Source organism: Cydia strobilella, chromosome 9 (assembly GCF_947568885.1).
Source record: "Cydia strobilella chromosome 9, ilCydStro3.1, whole genome shotgun sequence".
Taxonomy (NCBI): Eukaryota; Metazoa; Arthropoda; class Insecta; order Lepidoptera; family Tortricidae; genus Cydia; species Cydia strobilella.
Genome location: NC_086049.1, coordinates 14,300,580 through 14,320,444, shown reverse-complemented (window position 1 = coordinate 14,320,444; position 19,865 = coordinate 14,300,580). Strand labels below are relative to the sequence as shown.

The following is a 19,865-nucleotide window of genomic DNA, read 5'->3' as shown; positions in this document are numbered from 1 at the left end:
ATATTCTGAATTCTAATGTCTCTTTAGAAAAAGTTGGATAAAGTGGGAATTTGAATGGGATAAAGTTGAGTTGTCAACAAAGACCCGGGCAATATTATCTACCACAAGTGACACAAACTTATTTGTTTACTTGTTCATTTAAGACTACACGCTATACTGTTTTAGGTACATATTACAATTAAAGAATGGTTTGGTAACGGAAAAATTGAGAACGAAGCTGCAGGAAAACTTTGTACCTGTGCCTACTTCTGCGAGGAAATCAAAGATGTACTTCCTAATTGTGTAGGAACTTATAGCCCATTCCTTACGTGCACGAGGAAAACCCTGTTTTAATTAGGACGTATAAATCTTATATAACAAAGTTAAAAGACGCAAGTGCAGAAATGGATAGAAATCAACGAATTTAAACATGATACAGGAATAAGTGTGTTGGGTTTATGAAATGAATGTAATTGTTACTCAGTGTTATACTCCTCATAACATTTCCAAATAAGTCAAGACAAGTCACAGTAAAATTGTTGTAATAAATGATGTAATCTTTTGCGCAAAAGTATGAAATTTGAATCACCATTAATATCAACTCAGTTCAATTTAAGCGAAGAAAAGATTTACGACACTTTCGAAACCATAATCCTCAATAATTCAATAATCATAACGGGAGTAAGTGTCAATTATATTAAATTATATGAGGACAATGCAACCGTTTCAGCGTGATATATCGACAGAGATATTGTATGTGTAGATCCGTTTAAAGAGATACCACAGGGCGTTTGGCGCTTACGACAATATTAGCAAAGCTCAAATATAAATATGAAGCCAGTTAACGTAAGCGCCAATTATCCTTAGGTTCCTTTTTATGGGAAAGCACGTATTGTATTCATTGACCAGTAGGAACTATATGACAACAATTTCTTATTTTCATAAGTCCTTCTGGTTTGAGAAAAGCAGTATAAAAGTAGGGTGGCGATAAACATCGGGAAACAATGGCCAGTTAAAATAAAATGACAGTGCGTTATGACGAAACTAACCTCGTTTTGTGGTGTAAAGTAGTATAATATTGTACAGTTAAGTTTGTTCTTTGTACGCTATTTTACATCGCTCTTCAAATGTTTTTTTATAAAATGTAAAAATTTGTACATTCTAGAAACATCTTAAGATTTTTTTTTCTATCGACCCCGTGCCCGAGACACCCTAGTGTGCAAAACGAATTTTCACGAATATTAAGATAGATAGGGCATAGTTGAGTCAGAATTAGTGAGTGAATTATTAGAGGACTTAGATTATATTGTCCAAACTCAGGTTTATTGTTTCGGGGTGGTTTAAGAGGAAGCAAGGGTGTCAGTGCTACTAAGCATAAAGTATATCATAGTATTAGCACGATCCATCAATTACACTTAATATAAATATGTATCTCTACCTTACCTATGCGTTGATTTTCTCAACTCTCAACGTCAAATTATTTTCTATTGACAAAAATTAAAAAATATATTTTCGTAATAGCGCGAAGCAGCCGATAGAAAAGCGACTAGTGTAATATTGGGCAACTATAAAACATAACATTCCTAGTTTTTCATTGACATCTGTCAGTTAAGAATTGACACAGGTTAACTGACGTAGGTTTAACCCATCTGTCATTTGCAGGTAACAAACTAAAGAAACTTATAGTTTTTTAATGATAAATAAAGGTTGGTTTTGTTTGTAAGAAATTAGGGATACACGAGTTGTATTTTTTATTTTGCAATAAATATCTATAAATATACTCTATTATATTTGCTTTAAGTAATACATCTATCTATCTATCAACTATTTTTTGCACAGTGAACAGAAGGACTAAGATTCAAATACGTACCTACATACAGCCACACAGATACTGGGACAGTGAAAAAATAAAAACATGTTTTACAGCGCATACGTTAGGAAAAATACACGCCCCAAGCGAGGTATAGGCATTCTACCTTCCAAACACTTTCTTTTCCAAGCCAATCTTGATTAAGCTAGTCTCGCGAAACCAATTGCATTTCATTGGGCGTTATCATGTTTCAATAATAACTAACATGGCGCTGGGGGTCATACAAACTATTCATTTAAACCTTACACTCGTCTGTGTACGAGTTCCTAGTATAATAAAACCCATACAATCGTAGCTAATATACGTAGTAAGACGCAAGAGTTTTACTGGTTTTTTGTACTGGGATGGTCGGATATACGCTTCGCGAATTCTTATTTCGCCTTGCCTAGCACGGCACGTACAAAATAACCGAAGACAGAATTGAGACTCGAACATATTAAAATTATTTTAATCGGGTTACTCACGTATTATTAAGTCTAATAAACGCTCGACATGTTTCTATCAGTTTTTATGGATCTTCGACTGGAGCACCGTTTGCATACGAACGTTTGGTCTCTACTTATCTCGAGAGCACGACGTGTACACGTATCAGTAGAAACGGTGAATAACGCGTTTAAAATAATTTTAATATTGCCAAGTCTGTCTGTCCAGTGTCCGACTGTATCTCATCAAGCGTAAGCGTAGGTAGTAGATACTCAATAATTGAAATGTTATCAAAATACTAGTACGTGTAAAAGTAAATAAAATAAGCGCTATATGGTATGGTGTACGTAACCCATGAATTTTACATGAAGACAATGCATTTTGTTTTGGCAATGAGTGTCCTCTGAAAATTAGTTAAGCATCTACAAAAGACACGAGTGACAATATGTTGAAAAGAACTCGAAATTCGGCTTAATAACCTACCGCTACCACAATCTGAAGGGCTATCGCGAAACAAGAAAATCGAAATTTCGTTATCTAACATCCCTGGCACTCTTGCATATTCGAGCGATAAAGAGGCAGATAGCGAAATTTCGGATTCGCGTTTCCCGGGAGGTCCTCTGTAAACATACCGCCTTGATGCATCAATGTCATATTTTATTATCTCTGAAAACTTGTCAAAACCCTGTTAAAGGTACAGTATGTATAAGTTACTCTATGGTTTACTAAAGAGGCTAGTGCTGTACTCTGGTGGCAGAAAATTGCAGTAATACCCCCTATTATATGTGGACTAGACCTACATTACTAGGAACCACAATTATTACTCGCGCTCAAGGACAAATCCATCTCAATTCTCAAGACACTAAACTGTCAGTTCAGCATTTCTAGGTAAACGTTACTACATTGCGACAGTAAATCAACTCGGACGGTTTAATATTTAATCACTTCATCATCACAATAGCCAAGATTAAATGCAGTCGCAACATTTAATGGCGAAATTCCCGATTCAGCAATGTAAATCAACTGTTACGTCCGGTAATGAAGCACTTTCTGCGTTATTTTATTAATGGACTTGTTTTTATCTGAATAAATTAAAAGGACGGAAATTGGAAACGTAATCCCTACTAGTTAATATTATAAATGCGAATGTAACTCTGTCTGTCTGTAACCTCTTCAAGCTTAAACAGCTGAACCTATTTAAATGAAATTTTATATGGATATAGTTTGAGGTCCGGTAAAGGACAGGTTAGTTTTTATTAATCATCATCCTTCCATGCAGAAGAAGTCGCGAACAGAAGCTATATAGTAGTACATAAGTATTTATTTGCTTTTAAATATTGAAAACATGAAATTGACAAAATTACAGTCTCTACTGCATCGCCAAAACTTAGGTATTTTAATTACATTAATACATACATTTTTAGTGTTAATGAGTGACAACAGCATAGCATAAAGAAAAACATTACCAATTAGTGTAAAAGTATTACAGTCGCAACATAAAAACGTAAACTTTTTTAACGTCACCCCGAATTCGAATATTAAAAAAAGTCATCAAACACTCAAACGTCAAAGCGAGGCTAAAAACCAATTCCGCTAAGAGTAGCCCCAGGCTAAGCCCAAAACACCCCTCGGCAATGTATTATTTTCCGGCCATGTGCCGAATGCTTGACTTTTGTTACGTGTGTAAAAAAGCAGTGTTATTAAGTCTCATGTATAATTGATGCGTTGATACGTGTTAGATAAACACAGATCTTGAATAGATTTAATCCACCCTACTCTTTCTACGCTAATACGAATTTTATGAGTCACTGTTTCTTCAAGCGTGTAAGTTGTGATACATTTAATTAAATAAGTATATGTATATTGCCCTTTCACCATAATACATACACAATCTAAATGTTATTTTATTGACTTTGTTAACTAAACGAAAAAAGAAAAACATTACTTTGCTAAACCGCCAAATTGTGATTTGTATTATTTTGTAAATTAGCAAAGTAATTAATTTTGTTTTAATGTGTGATTCATGACTTTGTTAATATAAAAAAAATTGGATTTATCGTAATTTTCACATATATGTCATACCGAAAAATGTTACATTACAGGCCCCGTGGAATGACTGGAATTGTCTCGTTTGAATTCTGTCGCGATTTAGTAAAAAAGATGCATTGTCTGTCTCGCATTTTAATCACACTCCTTCGCCAGGCCATTATATCCTCGTCTTTATAATCCACGTCCAATAACCAAAGTAATTAAAAAGATCGTTTTTACAATAAAACCGTTTCAGCCGTCGCATCGTCGCAAGGATTCTATTACTTCAACAGAGTGTGGTCTAAGCCTCCCGGTGGGGTAGACCACTAGCCCAGTTTCTTTTAAAAACCACTTCTATTTCCAAGTTTACAGAGTGCCAGCACCATTAGCGTTCGAACTTCGAACTATCGAGTGCGGTGTAACGGAAAATTAAAACGGGCAATTTTCTTAACGAGTTCACTCGCCTTTGTAGTTTGTAAGGGTGAAATTCCTGTAGTATCCCTTATTATAATTATAGTTATAACTGTAATTACTTTGTTGATATTTAACTCTTGAACGGTTTTCTATTCCGTTAAAAACGAACACTTGTAATTTGTTGTTCTGATTGGGCTAAAGATCGATAGAATCATTATCCATGATTCTTATTGGATAGGATAAGGTAGGTAAATATAAATGTGATTAAGAATGTTTCCGGAGAATGTATTTATTAGTCGTACTTTGCCATAACAAAAGTAACCAGTAAATTTATAAAGGCTAAATATTATATTTTCATAAGACCGTGAGGGTAAATTAGTGCTATAATTTGAGGCCTATAGGCGGCCTGAGAATATTAGGCACATTCCATGAGGCCATTAGCAAGGTTCGCCATTTCATCCGTATATGCTAAGAGCACTCTTGAATGACTAATACATATTTGTAAGCCTTATAACGTTGCATTTAGGTCCACGACTGGTAACTAAGTTAGTGTCGACGATGATACGTTGTCCGGAAGTTACTTTTGAGTAAGGATGGGTTAGCAGCTTATACTCTTACTTATAATTTGGCTTTGCGGCGAAGATTGAGCTCAACTATATCGTTTATTATTGGGGATAAAACTTATATTTACGTGTCTATCAATATGTATTGTGACGGATTTTTTAACGCCGAAAAACAATTCAACTAACACAACCTTCATAATCATGCATCATGCTATTACATGGTTAAGCTGTGAATGGAGTTAGATTATCTCACTCTAACGTATAGCGTCACTCACTATAGGCTAAATCCAACATGACGTAATTATAACAACATAACACTAAGATGTCATCACTGACGTCAATATGCGAAATGTTCCATTACTAAAATCTTGCGCAAAAACTTACTTAACGCTAACACCAGGTTAGCATTAATGTGCGTCGTCGTTAAGCATATAAAGCTTTAACTACCTTTACTTCTTATCCCTTTTTCCTTTAAAGTTGAATTACTGTCTCTCTTACGACTAAAATAAAGTCGAAATTGCAATACCTACGTCGAAAGAGGTGCGAGGTTTCGAAAATAAACGTTTAATTCGGTGGCAGCTTCATAATACGAGGTAATCCGGAGGTGGCATTAGCCCATTTGTATGATAATAGCAATCTAGGGTCCATATAGAGTTCAAGGATGAAAGTTTCTAACTCCAGTGAACTGAACACAGATTTACTAATGATAATTACAGGTACATTACATACCTACAGTAAACCTGCTAAATATGTTAGAATTCTGCATGGGAATGTGTACTGGGACGTATGCATTGTCAGGATGGCCGATTGTTAGGGACGTTAGGGTTAGTGTACAGCAAGCCGTATGTATTGTGTTTTAGTAAAATTCATGGCAATACTTTTACAATGTGAACTTCCTTCTATGACAAGGAACAAATTTAATTTAAAACGAATCTTTCTTCTTCTCTACTTCCTCGCGTTGTCCCGGCATTTTGTCAAGGCTCATGGGCGCCTGGGGTCCGCTTGGCAACTAATCCCAAGAATTGGCGTAGGCACTAGTTTTTACGAAAGCAACTGCCATCTGACCTTCAACAGTTCCAACCCAGAGGGTAAACTCGTACATACTCGTACATAGAATCTTCTTGCGTTAAACCTTATAAAACTAACATATATGGAGTGGAAACAGTACTTAAATATTATCCACATATACCGCAATTGAATTAATTGGTCAAGGAGGAATCAAGGAGATGATTATGTCTGCTTTCCGATTGAGTCATGTCTAGAATGGAATGCTGATTGTAATTATGTAAGTTCCATATATTCATTGAGCAGGAAGATTACTAAGGGCCGATGATAATTATGATGATATTGCATTTTGTAAGTAAATAACTGAACGTATTTATAAAGTTACATGTAGGTATGGCATGAGGAAGATGTTTATGATAAAAGATGATGGAATATGTTGACGCTAGACTACGTACCTACTGGCATAAATACTACATAGTAGAAGTAGGGTGATGGTAATAAAAATTACCGAACGAAAACACTAATCACTCAAATAGTAACTGGACGTAGTTTAGTGAAAATGAAACATTCTCAAAAAAAATATCATTTAATAGAATGAATTGACTTCTTGACGAAAAGTTCAAATTTGAAGAATTGATATTGATCCTTTCCCTTAAATAACGTCCAACTAGTCTTTTAGGACAGAGGGCAAAGGAGGTAAATCATACCTTAGTTACACTAAACTAAAGTGTAGATGATGAGATGATAACTAAGTTTCTCAACCATGCGATAATGACCGAAAATAGTTCAGAAGTTAATACCATAAATTTATTTACGTCAATTCTCTAGTGCCAACAATATAAATTAATTCAATATTCACAATTAGCACGCATGTCATGATTTAGCTCATGAAATATATTCTGTAATTTATAACAGTATCAAGTGACCGATATGATTAATGCAGACGATTAAATGATAATGTAACCCATCGATTCCGCTCAAAATTAAACAAAATTAATAGGCGCTATAATAAATGTTCGGTAAATATATCGTCCACAAACAATTGGTTAATTTACATAAAAGAAAGCGTTTTAATTCTGTTAAGCTGTGCGGTTAATCGGCTTTGTGTAAATTTACCCACCATTTACCAAGGGCTGGTGAGTCTTACTTTGGGTAACCTGATCGCTAGATCCGTGTAAATTGTGTAATCAGAGAATACGCTTAAACTGGTTCGTCCGAGCGTTTCACTCGCCGGCGCTTGGTAGCTTTTAGAACAACCCCTGGTCATTTGTTCCCGTCGCCCAATAATTAAGTCCGACAGCCTAGAGTTGTAAACTTAACTGCCTCTAAATAACAGAATAATGAGAAGCAACCGGATTTCCAAAGGTTAGAATGCATGGCCCGAGTTTAATGGATGATTAACTTGTTAAATGACAGTCAGGGGTGATTACTGATTATGTCTTGACTCACGTAGTAAAAGGTTCTTCCAGCTACCGCCGAGGGCGCGGAGACAGCGGTGGAGACGAGGCGCCGGCGCTGGTGCTCGAGCAGGCACTGGCCTAACATCGCCTTCCGAAGAACTCCTGGCAAGTAAAGAGCTTCCTCTATCACGTGACAAAGAGCGACGCCTTCCAAAAGGCGCTCCTCTGACTGTAGCAAAATTATCCTCATGAGTACTAAAAGTTTCCATTGGAATCCCTTCAGGTTCCTCTCTTCTGCTTCGCACGGAAAACGTTCTTCTAAAACCGTTTGCGAAACCTTCCATAGTTTTCCTTTTAGGTTTTGGGACCTCTTCGGAGCTGATTACAGTGATGTCGTCGAAGTCCTGTGCGTTGTATGTTCTGTAGGTTCTGGACTCCAAGCCCGTGAGGTCTTCTATGCCACCGTGGCGGTACCGAAGCGGTCTTCCTCTATCGATGATCCCGAGTTCATCGTAGCTTCTGTAGGTTGAGGAGGCCCGCCGCGGCGCAGGCGGTCTTCCAGCTCTGTCTATGGTCATTCTGAACTCTAATTATCTCGAACCTGACGAGAGAACAATCAATTTTTAGTCAATAATCATCTAAGACTGGATATTCAGATCCTTTGTTTTCCAAAACGCACATTTCATTTCAACATTCGAGGTTCGTAGTTTCTGCTTATCGTGGCTCCTGTCCCGTTGATTAATTCAAATGGCTCCTTGGAGTGAATAAAACATGTTTATGTGTGTATTAATTAAAGGAAAAGTGTTAATTTCCTGTGGCCTTGGCTTGGCTACTTTCTCATGGAGTCGTGATGTTTATTTCCTAGCGCTCTTTTCACATTGCATTTTGAGCTTGTGTTTAGTATATTTTACCTCGAGATTTCCACAAGTACGCGTAATTATATGCCAGTTATACTGGTTGACCTGTAAATGTGTATTTTGTGAATAATTAGGCAAGCCTTATCGGATATTATTGTGGACACGAATAATTGTCGGTGGCGTGCGCAAGCCACGTTCGGCGATACCGTAACTTGTCTAACTTCTGCGTAACATCGTAATAAAAATTGTTTACATGCCCAACAAAGAGCGATAGTGGCATTTTTTCGAACAAATCTAGCAATGTCACGCCACATTTTTCAGAATTTTCCACTGAGCTTTGCGACGGAACAATGCGACCGCCATCGCTATCGCTCGCCATCACGACTGTCTACAAATGACATTTATTTGTTTTGAATGCCATTTTAATATAAATAAATATAAATATAAATATTATTATAGGACATTCTTACACAGATTGACTAAGTCCCACAGTAAGCTCAAGAAGGCTTGTGTTATGGGTACTCAGAAAACGATATATATAATATTATTATTTATTATTATTTAGCTTTATCCCACATTAGTGATCCCCAAGGGTATAAGCCTCCTCCATCTGTCTCCACCTCTCTTTGTCGGTGGCAACATCCATCCATTTTTTTCCCGCAGCCTGTACAATGTCATCTGCCCATCTTTTTCTTTGCCTTCCCGCTCTTCTCTTTCCAGCTGGGCCTGGCCATTTTGTTACAAGATTTGTTACAAATCTTGTAACAAAATATATAATATACAAATACATAAATACATAGAAAACACCCAAGACTCAGGAACAAATATCTGTGTTCATCACACAAATAAATGCCCTTACTGGGATTCGAACCCAGGACCATCGGCTTCACAGGCAGGGTCACTACCCACTAGGCCAGACCGGTCGTCTGGCCTAGTGGGTAGTGACCCTCTATTTTATTTTTAATACGCTACTGTAGGCCAAGCACATGATTGGCGCGACAGTATCTCGCCGCGAGATAGACTACCCGTCTTTTACAAACTGTATGAATTAAAGAGGGACGGGTAGTCTATGTCGCGGCGAGATACTCTCGCGCCAATCATGTGCTAGCCCGGCTGTTTGTTCTGTAGAACATTCTATTGATCTAAGGCATTTTTGAAAAGCGAGTTATAAGAGCAATATCACTCTTGTCAAAAACCCTTGTGTGAAAAGGCCCTAACGCGAAAATTCTCTGTACGATGAAGTATGTCGTAGAAAGTATAATAATTTAATACGCGTATAATTTTTAAATTATTATTCAATTAAAATTATGAATTGGAAAGGATGTAATAGAAAAAGTTTGTAAACAAACAAGATACAACAACATAACTACTATAGTTAACAACAGCCATGACACTAATGTTCCAGCTAACGAGTATTTTAGTCTGTAGTGGCACTCGATGCAGTAGCTGACCAACTAGTTAAAAGCGACATGCTATTGCAACTTCTGCTTCGAACTGATCCTACAATCAAGAAACTCTACAGTGGCTCTGTTTCATTTAGCGTTATTTCAGAAAGATTTTTCAAACATTGTCTTTTTCTAGGCAGTACAATTTATCCTCTGCCTAGCCGCCCAGAAGCCTAAAATAGATTTTTTATCCCTTTACGTTTCGAGTTTTTTCAAAGTCAAATCAAAATCGCATTTATTTTGGTGGGTTTTGGTTTGTGGGCGGGCTATAATAGTAATAGAGGATAAGATTGCCGGTTAAAAAAAGTGACGGTTATTTTATCACGTGGATAAACCATCCATCATACGCCTGAATGTCACCTAAGATTATAATAGCATAAATTATAAAACTTTATCAAATCTTCCGATAAAACATCTCAAATATTTCAAATTACACATCTCATATATCAATGATTTGATGGCAACTACCAAAATACCCCATTTCCCGAAATACCTACACATTACATTCATCTCCGGTCTACTGTAAAACCGTTGGACACTGTGGAACGAGGAGCCATTAGCCGTCGCAACGGATTTCAAACAATTATCGAATTAGGAACTGTATCCTGCCAGTTAGCGGCATCCGCGGGCACGTCTTATCTCTTCGGAATTTCGAGAACATCGCTCTATTGCTGGACAATTAGAGTGAATGCACTTTGGTATTGTTTTACCTGTTTCCATATGTATTTATTTAAAAAAGATGCTTTGTATGACGACACTTAAACTTACATTTTTAAAATCAGATTACCTTTGAGATGCGACAGACAGGGCGTCCAGCACAGTCTGAAACCATCGACACGAAATCTACATAGCCTACAATCTACATCCATATAGAAATCGCACCTGTAACGTACAAACGTTTTAGAAATAAACTTAGAGAACGCCTATGTAAATTCCAAATGTTTATTTCTCATGCGAAAATGTCATAACATAAATACCAGATCCATAGCATTTCATGTTAAGAAAATGAAGCTATTACAAACAACAATTGGCAATAAACCATCTTGAACACTAAAAAGTTGTAACTGATCGTTACTTCACACAACGGGCTGGTTCACACGATTAATTTAGCCAACAACATTACCCGCAGCGTTTTGTTACGCATTTGTCTCTGGCTAGAGTGACGCGTACGACAAAAAGCGCCACCGAGTGAAAATTTACGCCCGCAAGCGTTTTTGTACAATTAACTTTGGCGTGCGTTTCGTTACTTTCTAAAATGTCTTGTTTTAATTTAAAATAATGTCAAACGTTGTAGACCGGAAATTTGATATTCCTTTATTTAGATGGCATTTATTCAAGGCATAGAGTAACTTATACTAGAGCGGTACTGTCATAGTAAATTTTGTAACCCCAGTAAATTCACTGCCATCTGTCGACACACTTTAAAACTAAAAATAAATATTTATAAAAATACGATAAAATGTATTTAAATATGGATAAATGATCTTTTTATTTGCATTAATTATTTTTATGGTTTTGACCCATGTTCTTTCACTGATATGCGTTAAAATTGTTAAATAACAAACGAAACCGTCAACGCCATCTATACGACAGTCGGCCAAAGCTAGTAGCGCCCTCTGAACGAGAATCAAATTTTCTTGATTTTCGAGGCACGTTTTTTCCTTAGACTGTATCCATCTATTACGGAGTTATATCTATCTTTGATTCAAAGTGAAATCCGAGTAATTGTGTTTACGGGATGAATGTCCATTTTACTTTACAACGTACTTTCAGTTGCTTTCGTATTCAATGTCTACTGTGGTCATAAAGTGTGGTGCTTACATTTGTTTTGCTAATAAGTCTTCCTGCAGACTGCGAGTTGGAAATTATTGAATATTTGTTTCAGTGCAATGGGTCAAGAAAATCCTAATAAGCAACTTGTTTGTAGATGCGGTCTAGACTTTTTCACCTGACTAGACTCTAGACTTTCTTAGTATATGACATTTATTTAAGTTTAAACTTTTTCAATTTAATATTAGGCCTAATTTGAAAAACAATTTTCATTATCTTGGCTTATTACCAGTTTACGTTTAAAATCCAAGACACACAGCTCGAATACAATTTCCTGCATCATTCTGCCTTCAGTTTAGACATAGCATTTTAAACTATCTTGTCCTTTGACAGAATGTTTTAAGAAACAACATTTTCACGAACCACAAATAAATTCACACACTTTTACATTTTGATACAAATATCTTAGCTATCGCATCCTCTTGTGCAGAGGAAAACACTCGTTTCGCTCGCAGGCCCTTTATAATGAGGGGCTAGTTTTTGCCTTACGCTCGTGCGTAAAATTAGCGCCTCAGCTTTTTCCAGCCATAATGGCTGCGGTTATGTAAACAAGTTGGGAAACTTTCGAGCTCCAGATATTTGTAATGAGAACTTGATAGGCTTTCAAGGTTTAGGTTCTTGTTATACAGGTAGTGAAAAATTGTAATGAGATTATTGAGAAATCAAAACTGATGGCGATTAAACGATAAACATTAATCAATCCGTAATTGTATTACAGAACTGTCAATATTATAATGCCAATTGCAAGGCATACCTGTAGTTACGAGTACCATGTTGATATTGTTGAGCTTGTATTCATCCATCAAATTATCTAAAAAACCGGTCAAGTGCCAGTCGGACTCGTGCACGAACGGTTCCGTACCATTACGCAAAAAACGGAAAAAAAAATCATGTTTGTTGTATGGGAGCCCCACTTAAATATTTATTTTATTCTGTTTTTAGTAATTGTTGTTATAGCGGCAACAGAAATACATCATCTGTGAAAATTTCAACTGTAGCTATCGCGGTTCATGAGATACAGCCTGGTGACAGACAGACAGTCAGAGGAGTCTTAATATTAGGGTCCCGTTTTTACCCTTTGGGTACGGAACCCTAAACAGCAGTTCCGTTGTATAGATATTGACAGACAACGCCCTGTCAGAAGTCAAAACCGTTAAAAGTACGACCTTGAAATTTGAAACATTACCCTTCAAAAGTTGTAAAGCTACTACTACTCCACTAAGCGCCACTTGCACCATAACCCAGTGTCAAATTGTGCTTGTAACCATGGTAACTTCAGGTTTAACCAGTTAGCCCCGGGTTAGTGGAACTGGAATGGTAATGTGGCGCTGAGGTTATTCTTAAATTCATGCCCAAGAAGGTGACAAATTATTAGCTTAGTTTTTAACGATTTCTATGTGAACAAAGACAGCCGCAGACGCAAGCCAGTTGAATATAAACAAACACATATACATACACATTTATTACTCGTAGGTACATATTGCACAATAAGTAAGTCAATGGTTATATCGAGCTGTCGGCTTAGACCTTGATAGTTATTTCAGAGAAATATAAACGATAAAAAGTGCCCTACAAGCCTACACTTAAACTATTAATCATATTAATATCGATAACATGTGCATTACTGCTCTATGGTTTAACATTATCACGCAATACTCTTTTTACCCGACTGCGTCAGAAGGAGCGTATATATGTATAGGTATGTCCATTTCTTTGGCACGCCCTACAGCCCAAACGGCTGGACGGGTTTTGACCTAATGAGGTGACGTTAAATTCCTCAGAATTGTGGTAGTGACATAGGCTATATATATTGGCGCCCGCAAATGAAAAAAAGGGGATGTTGTTTTTTTTTTCCTTACCATCAAAGTTCCACATTATAGGTAAATAAAATCCTAACTGATGTATACAACAACAACACACAAACAAATTTCTAGCAGGCAGCTGCAAAGCGTACTTGTTCAACTGCGATAACAAGGGCTCGTAACCGGACATCACAAAGATGACGGTCAGTGTCAAGTACCACACATTCTGTTACAAAACTGACAGACATGACATAAACATAACTTAAGCCGAACTTCAAAGTACAAGTAAAAATAAAAATGGCTCTAAATTCAAAGGTAACTATGGCTCTTTTGAATACATTAAACGCCTCGCATGTGAGAAAACACTCAATGGAAGTGTAATGTTGTAAATGTCAACTTGTATTGTCTTGAACCTTGAATTGAACGACAATGAGTTTATATCCCTTAGAACACTCGTTGTGATTTACTGGGTGTTGGTGTTTTGATGGTTTTACTGTAAAAATAATTCTTCCTCTGCTAGTCAATAAATGTCCAAAACCACTTTGGATACATTTTGTAAGCTGGAATTTAAGAGAATTATATCCGAGATCAGAGTTGTTCAAAATGTTGTTACGACTGGCAACAGCCAAACACTCGACTATTCATAATTTCAAACACTAATGCGTTCTCTTAACGTTCTAAAATCAGTCTCCAGTGGCACTTTAGACTAAACAGCTCGATATGAAGGACATGGACAAACAAACATACCCAGGAACAAACGCCGAACAAACGACGTATGTTCAGAAGAAACTGACGTTTATACGACTGTTTTAGCACGTTAAAAACGCAAAGGCATAATGAAATGGCCACTCAACGGTGTTAAAAGCTAAGTGGGAATTGTTATTGGCCGGGGATATTTTTAGTTTTGATCAGAAGAATGAGAGCACGTGCGTGATTCCTAATTCCTAAAGCTTTTAGGGAGTCTATTTCGAAATCATCATCCAGTATCAAGACTTTGTAAGTCGAATATTTTATACAAAAAATAAAGGGACACCTAAACTAAAGCCATGATCCGTTATCACGTGGAACCAATATAACTTTAGTCAAATTTAAAATAATAATCTGTAGAACTGTAAGTTGAATACCGAATAAGGATTATAAATCTTGGATACAGGATGAATCCTCCACGCTGCATTCTCGAACCCTTCAGAAGATCTAAAATTATCACTATATTTCAACACTCATAATTATTTATCACTTTCCCTCCTCCTTGGGACATTATATTTCCCATTATTCTTCCGCTTTGTTGAGTGGTAATTTATGGCCAAAATAACTCGAGATGGTTTGGCTGATAATTTCGAAATCAGTCCAGCAGTTGAGCTGAAACGGTGTCTGTTTACGAGTTTCCATTTTGGTTTATATCTATGAAGATTTGATGGCTGCTGGAGGTATTGTACTTATAGCGGTAGTAAATAATTATAAATAGAGGATGAAGATTGGACAAGCCATGGTAAGGTAGAAGGAGTGGACCATATAATTTAAAGATGTTGAATATACGAGAAAAATATAACAAATTTATAAAAGCAAAAGAAAAACAAGTTACATTTACACAATAGTCAAAAAGGAAGAGATCGCTGTGGTGACAAATATCAGTAATGTCACAGATTAGAAACATAGAATAAATGTTTATTTATTTTAATGTTTCTATCAAAAATAATAAACTTGTTTTTATAGCGAAACGGACAAATAAAATCAACTGTAATTTCAAAACATTTTCTGAAAGAAAATGCGAATTCGACCAACTACCATTACACACTAATTTGTAAAATTAAATGTCTTCGTGGCTCGTGCAATGAATTCGCCACCAACATCACCCACATCTCGTACTCGTATTACGACAAGAGTGATGTAGATGCATGCCGCGCTACTTACGCAATGCTCCCGACATGGGCACGACCAAATTACATATCTTTGGGAGTCGGGAAACGTGCCTTATTAAATCGATATTATGGCGTCAAGTTATTTTATTATAAAGTGCTTTTTGCCTTAGAATCTTGCCTTATTGAGGCTTGATTCCGTTTAAATCAATCAATCAATTTAAAAGTGGAAAAATTACTGCCTTGGGTGAGACTTGAACTCACGGCCTCTGGCTTGGTCTCTAAGCTTAATAGCATCGATCGCAGACGTTTCTGCTTGTTAAAAATTAATTGATATCAATTGCCAAAATTGAAAGGATTAACCTTAAAATAATCCCTTCGTCTAATCGACATTTACCGTCATCTGTCATTATTTAATAAACATTTACGTAAAATGTTCCTTTATTTTAGATGTAATAACTATTCGACGTCTGGATATTTTACAAACAAAATTTCATCAATCTATTTTACGAACATTTCCTCTAGCCCAGACGTCAAAACTTGCCAAGAGAAATGCAATATTGATTTGTCAAAAGAAAGATTCAAATTAGAACGGAACAGGAGACCTTTTTATAGGTCTTTGGGCGGCTAGAGGATACAGCAACCAGACTTAAATGGTACCTACAGTACAGGTTAACCGAAGATTGGACACAAAAAAAATCTTATAAAGTAATGTGTGAAACGCCAACAATTTATTTATTTTCCAATAATCTCCTTTTAATATAGCTCTTTTCTTAATTAATTGTAGTCATCAAATGCGATTAATAAGTTCTGGTTGACTTTACATTAGGTACACCTTTATAAGCCACGTATTAAATATAAGCCTCGTAAACCGGCATCGCCCGATCGTTAATATTAATTTTATTGTACGATGCACAGTGACTAAGCTTATTTCAGAATTGCTAATTTCCCTCACCACGCATAAATTCCGTTCGAGTAAGCAACTTGAAGACTAGTCACACTACAATAGACATACAGTTAAGTGTGATTTTGATTCGTAACTTGAGGTAAATAAAGGCGGTTTTAGAGTGGATAAACTGCGCGATTACACGGTTCGTATTTCATTGTTTGATAGTTCGATCAGGTAGATTAGATTTCCTGAGGACGTTGTTAACAAACACTTTCGATAAAGAACCAAACAAGGATATTTTTCCTTATAAATAAATGTGAATATGAAGAAAAACAAAACATTCAAGTATTGATACCATATAAATTCTAAACATTGCATTTTGCACAGTGTAGCTTTTCCTCAGTCACCCGGTGACCACGAACGCTGTAAAGAGTTCGAAACGTCGGGATGTATTATAAATTCAATATACGCGATATAATCCGTTTTCATAGTTTTAATTCATGAGTAACTATCGCGGTAACCCAAGACAATAATTTTAAATTAATCACAATACTAATTAAAAATACGCAGTTTATTATAATTTACTACCTTTAGAAGAGCATGTGAGCATAATAGCAATAAATCAGAAGAAAGTGATACAACGGCGAGTAACAAAGGATACAATGTTCCTGTTATCGTTATGAGAGCATTTATATTAGTGGCACTATTAACCCTGTTATGTACTAATTTATACTATAGATAGCAAGGAATGTAGCAACATGTTATAAACATAATATATCTGGCCGAAGATAACTTGCACAGAAAATATAAAACAACTTTTTTTTCTATAGTCTATAACCTAGCAATACTACTAACAAAACAACAAATCTAACGACAAATTAAAATCCATTAAAGCCGCTTGGAGCGTGTCGAAAAAATAAGTAGACTTACATTTAAACATAACCCAACCTTCTTTGTCAATTTGGCAAAACTATTAAAACGTCAAATAAATTAAAGGAACACACTAGACTACTAGACCAATGATATAACCAAACATTTTTAGAAATCATATCATCACATCATCAATAACAATAACATACTGATTGACGCTAATAGAAAAACCGAATGCTTTGAATTTCTACAAAATAATCAGATCCGAGTCATGTAAACCTAAACCCGATAAAATCTTATGAATGAAACTGTGTAGCGTGATCGCAATGACATGTAATATGGCAATTACGAAGGCACGCCATCCGACGACGATGACATATGTGGGAGCACGAACATTACCAGGCTTAAGTTACAAAGTTCACGAATGAAGGGACACTAAAACATAGATAAAGGTTAATTACGAGAGACAAAGGAAAGTTCAGGACACAAAAAAAATCTTACGAAGATTGAGCACGAAGATTGGTTCTTTCAACCAGGATAATTAATCTCTCAGGCGAACCAGTATAAGATCGCTTTCTAATGCGTTAAGTTGCTACTGATCTTGAGCTCACATTGCATTGGAACGTATATGAACTTGCAAACAACCAGCGAGAATAACAGAGAGCCTTACTAACGAGACAGGGGCAGCGCGACCCATCCATCAGCCGCGGAGAAATCTGCCCGACTGATAGCGCCAAATTACCTGCAAGGTGACCACCACACAATAACCTGACCCCGGAGAAAGTGCAAGTGATTAATAAAATAAGCTACACATATCCTCGGGCGATCCAATAAAAATACAGTAATAACAGATCATATCGAGGCGATTGCAAATTGTTAATAAGAAAAATCAACTGACAGAGCAATTGGCGGTTGCGAAAGCTTCATTGATTTTACTGTATATGTAAATTCGCTTACAGGCCTTGTATGTATGTACATTTGTAAAGCTCATGTGAACCAGTTTAACTGTGATCTCAAGATCTGTAACAACTATTTGCAAGCTGAAACTGCACTTTACTGGTTTGGTCAGTGCCAGGAATAATATTCCTGAGGATCCTTGTCGACGCGTTGATTGTTGCGACGCTGACACTTTAACGAGAGCCTTGTAAATTAAACTTCACGGAAACAAGACGGGGAAAGCGTTGAAAGAGGAACGATTTGTGTAGCGCCTCGTGTCACGAGGTGCGAGGAGGGTCCCCAGGTCATTCATAAGCAGTGAAAGCGAGACAGTGATATTCCTAAATTACCCCCAGGGCATAATGCGTCAGGCCTAATAGAATTGAAAATATCTATCCGTCAATTGCTGTTAGATAACAACTGTAATAAAGAAGCGATTTTGGCGTTCGCTCGCATAGATAGGTCCAGCTAGATTGACTCAATACAGACTGTATTGTATTGTACCAACGACTTGTGCTACTGCTATTACTCAGTGCTCTGCAGAACAGTACGAGTATGGAGATCGAGGGCTTTGACGTCAGTTTAATATAAAAGTATTGTTTTACATTTTGCGAATAAGGTAGAGTGGAACAACGGGCCGCTTTCGAGCGATGTCCATATTGAGCAGCGGAATTGCGAAGTTTCGGCAATCTCTCCATTTGCATTTCGAGTGCACGATGAGCCTTTGTTTTATCTTGACGCGGACAGATGTTTAATGAAAGTCAGTTTTTGTGCATTCCTCTCAAATTTTAACGAGATCCTGTGACAAAAACGCGGGCTTTGACAGTTATTTAAACATTCTCTTGTTCTCTTGAGGTTTTGTTTTATTTTTTCGAGGGGTAAAGGTATGAGAATAAAAGTTTGTGAAGATTTTAACGAGTCGCAGCATTAGTTGTAAATCGCTGTAGTTCCTTCGAACTGCATTCGTTATTTTTGTAACCGTCGAACAGTTTTGTTAGACATTCTGTGCATTAGCAATATTGTTTATTCTGTGGTTTGCGGTTAAGCCGAGAATTGGTCGGTGACGTAATTCTGAAGGTGGCAAGTCCGAGTGAAGAAGACATGAGCTTGTTAGCAGTCGTTAGCGACTGTTACTCCGGTTATCGGTCCGGTAACGGGACATGATTGCTTCACTTTTAGAAGTACCAGGCCGACGCCGTGCAGAATATGTAATCGAATAGATAATACTCTAACATACATCACATGAAAAGTCTGCTCATCTGCTGTCTAAAAAAACCCAGTGTTCAAGAGTTAAAGATGACAAACTATATATGTCACTGCTCTTTTCCATGCATGCACCTTAGTTTAATAATTTCCTGACTAGTCGCACTTGTTAGTAGGATAGATATTGTGTACATGATATATATTTTAAATGTATCTATTACCATGTGTTGATGAATAAACGAATATCTATCTTGTATCTATCTATTGTTAAATTTGAGGACTTCGATTATTTGACGGCAGCTATCGGGCTGATATATTTTGCTGGAGTCTCTCGAATCTCTATTAGGTTAGGGGTTAGATAACCAGTGATAAAACATAGTATTTCACTTGCAGATTCCATATTAGGTTGAAACGATTTTTACTACTGCAAAAAATTACATTGCTGGCCGCAGCGGCCTGTCAGCCGAACTTATCCGATCTCTCAAGAAACACTTC

General features: G+C 36.7%; 1 protein-coding gene across 5 annotated transcripts in view; it reads right to left on the bottom strand.

Annotated features, from left to right (window-relative positions):
* Positions 1–19,865, bottom strand: part of LOC134744385 (caskin-2) — a 394,551-nt gene that overhangs the window by 148,786 nt on the left and 225,900 nt on the right. For 2 of the 5 annotated variants that reach the window (XM_063678179.1, XM_063678178.1), the window contains exon 2: positions 7,732–8,283. The exons of the other annotated variants lie outside the window; for them this stretch is intronic. In XM_063678179.1, the coding sequence (XP_063534249.1) occupies positions 7,732–8,260 (529 nt within the window). In that variant the 5' untranslated portion in view covers positions 8,261–8,283. The remainder of the gene's footprint in view (positions 1–7,731; positions 8,284–19,865) is intronic. 5 annotated transcript variants of the gene reach the window in all.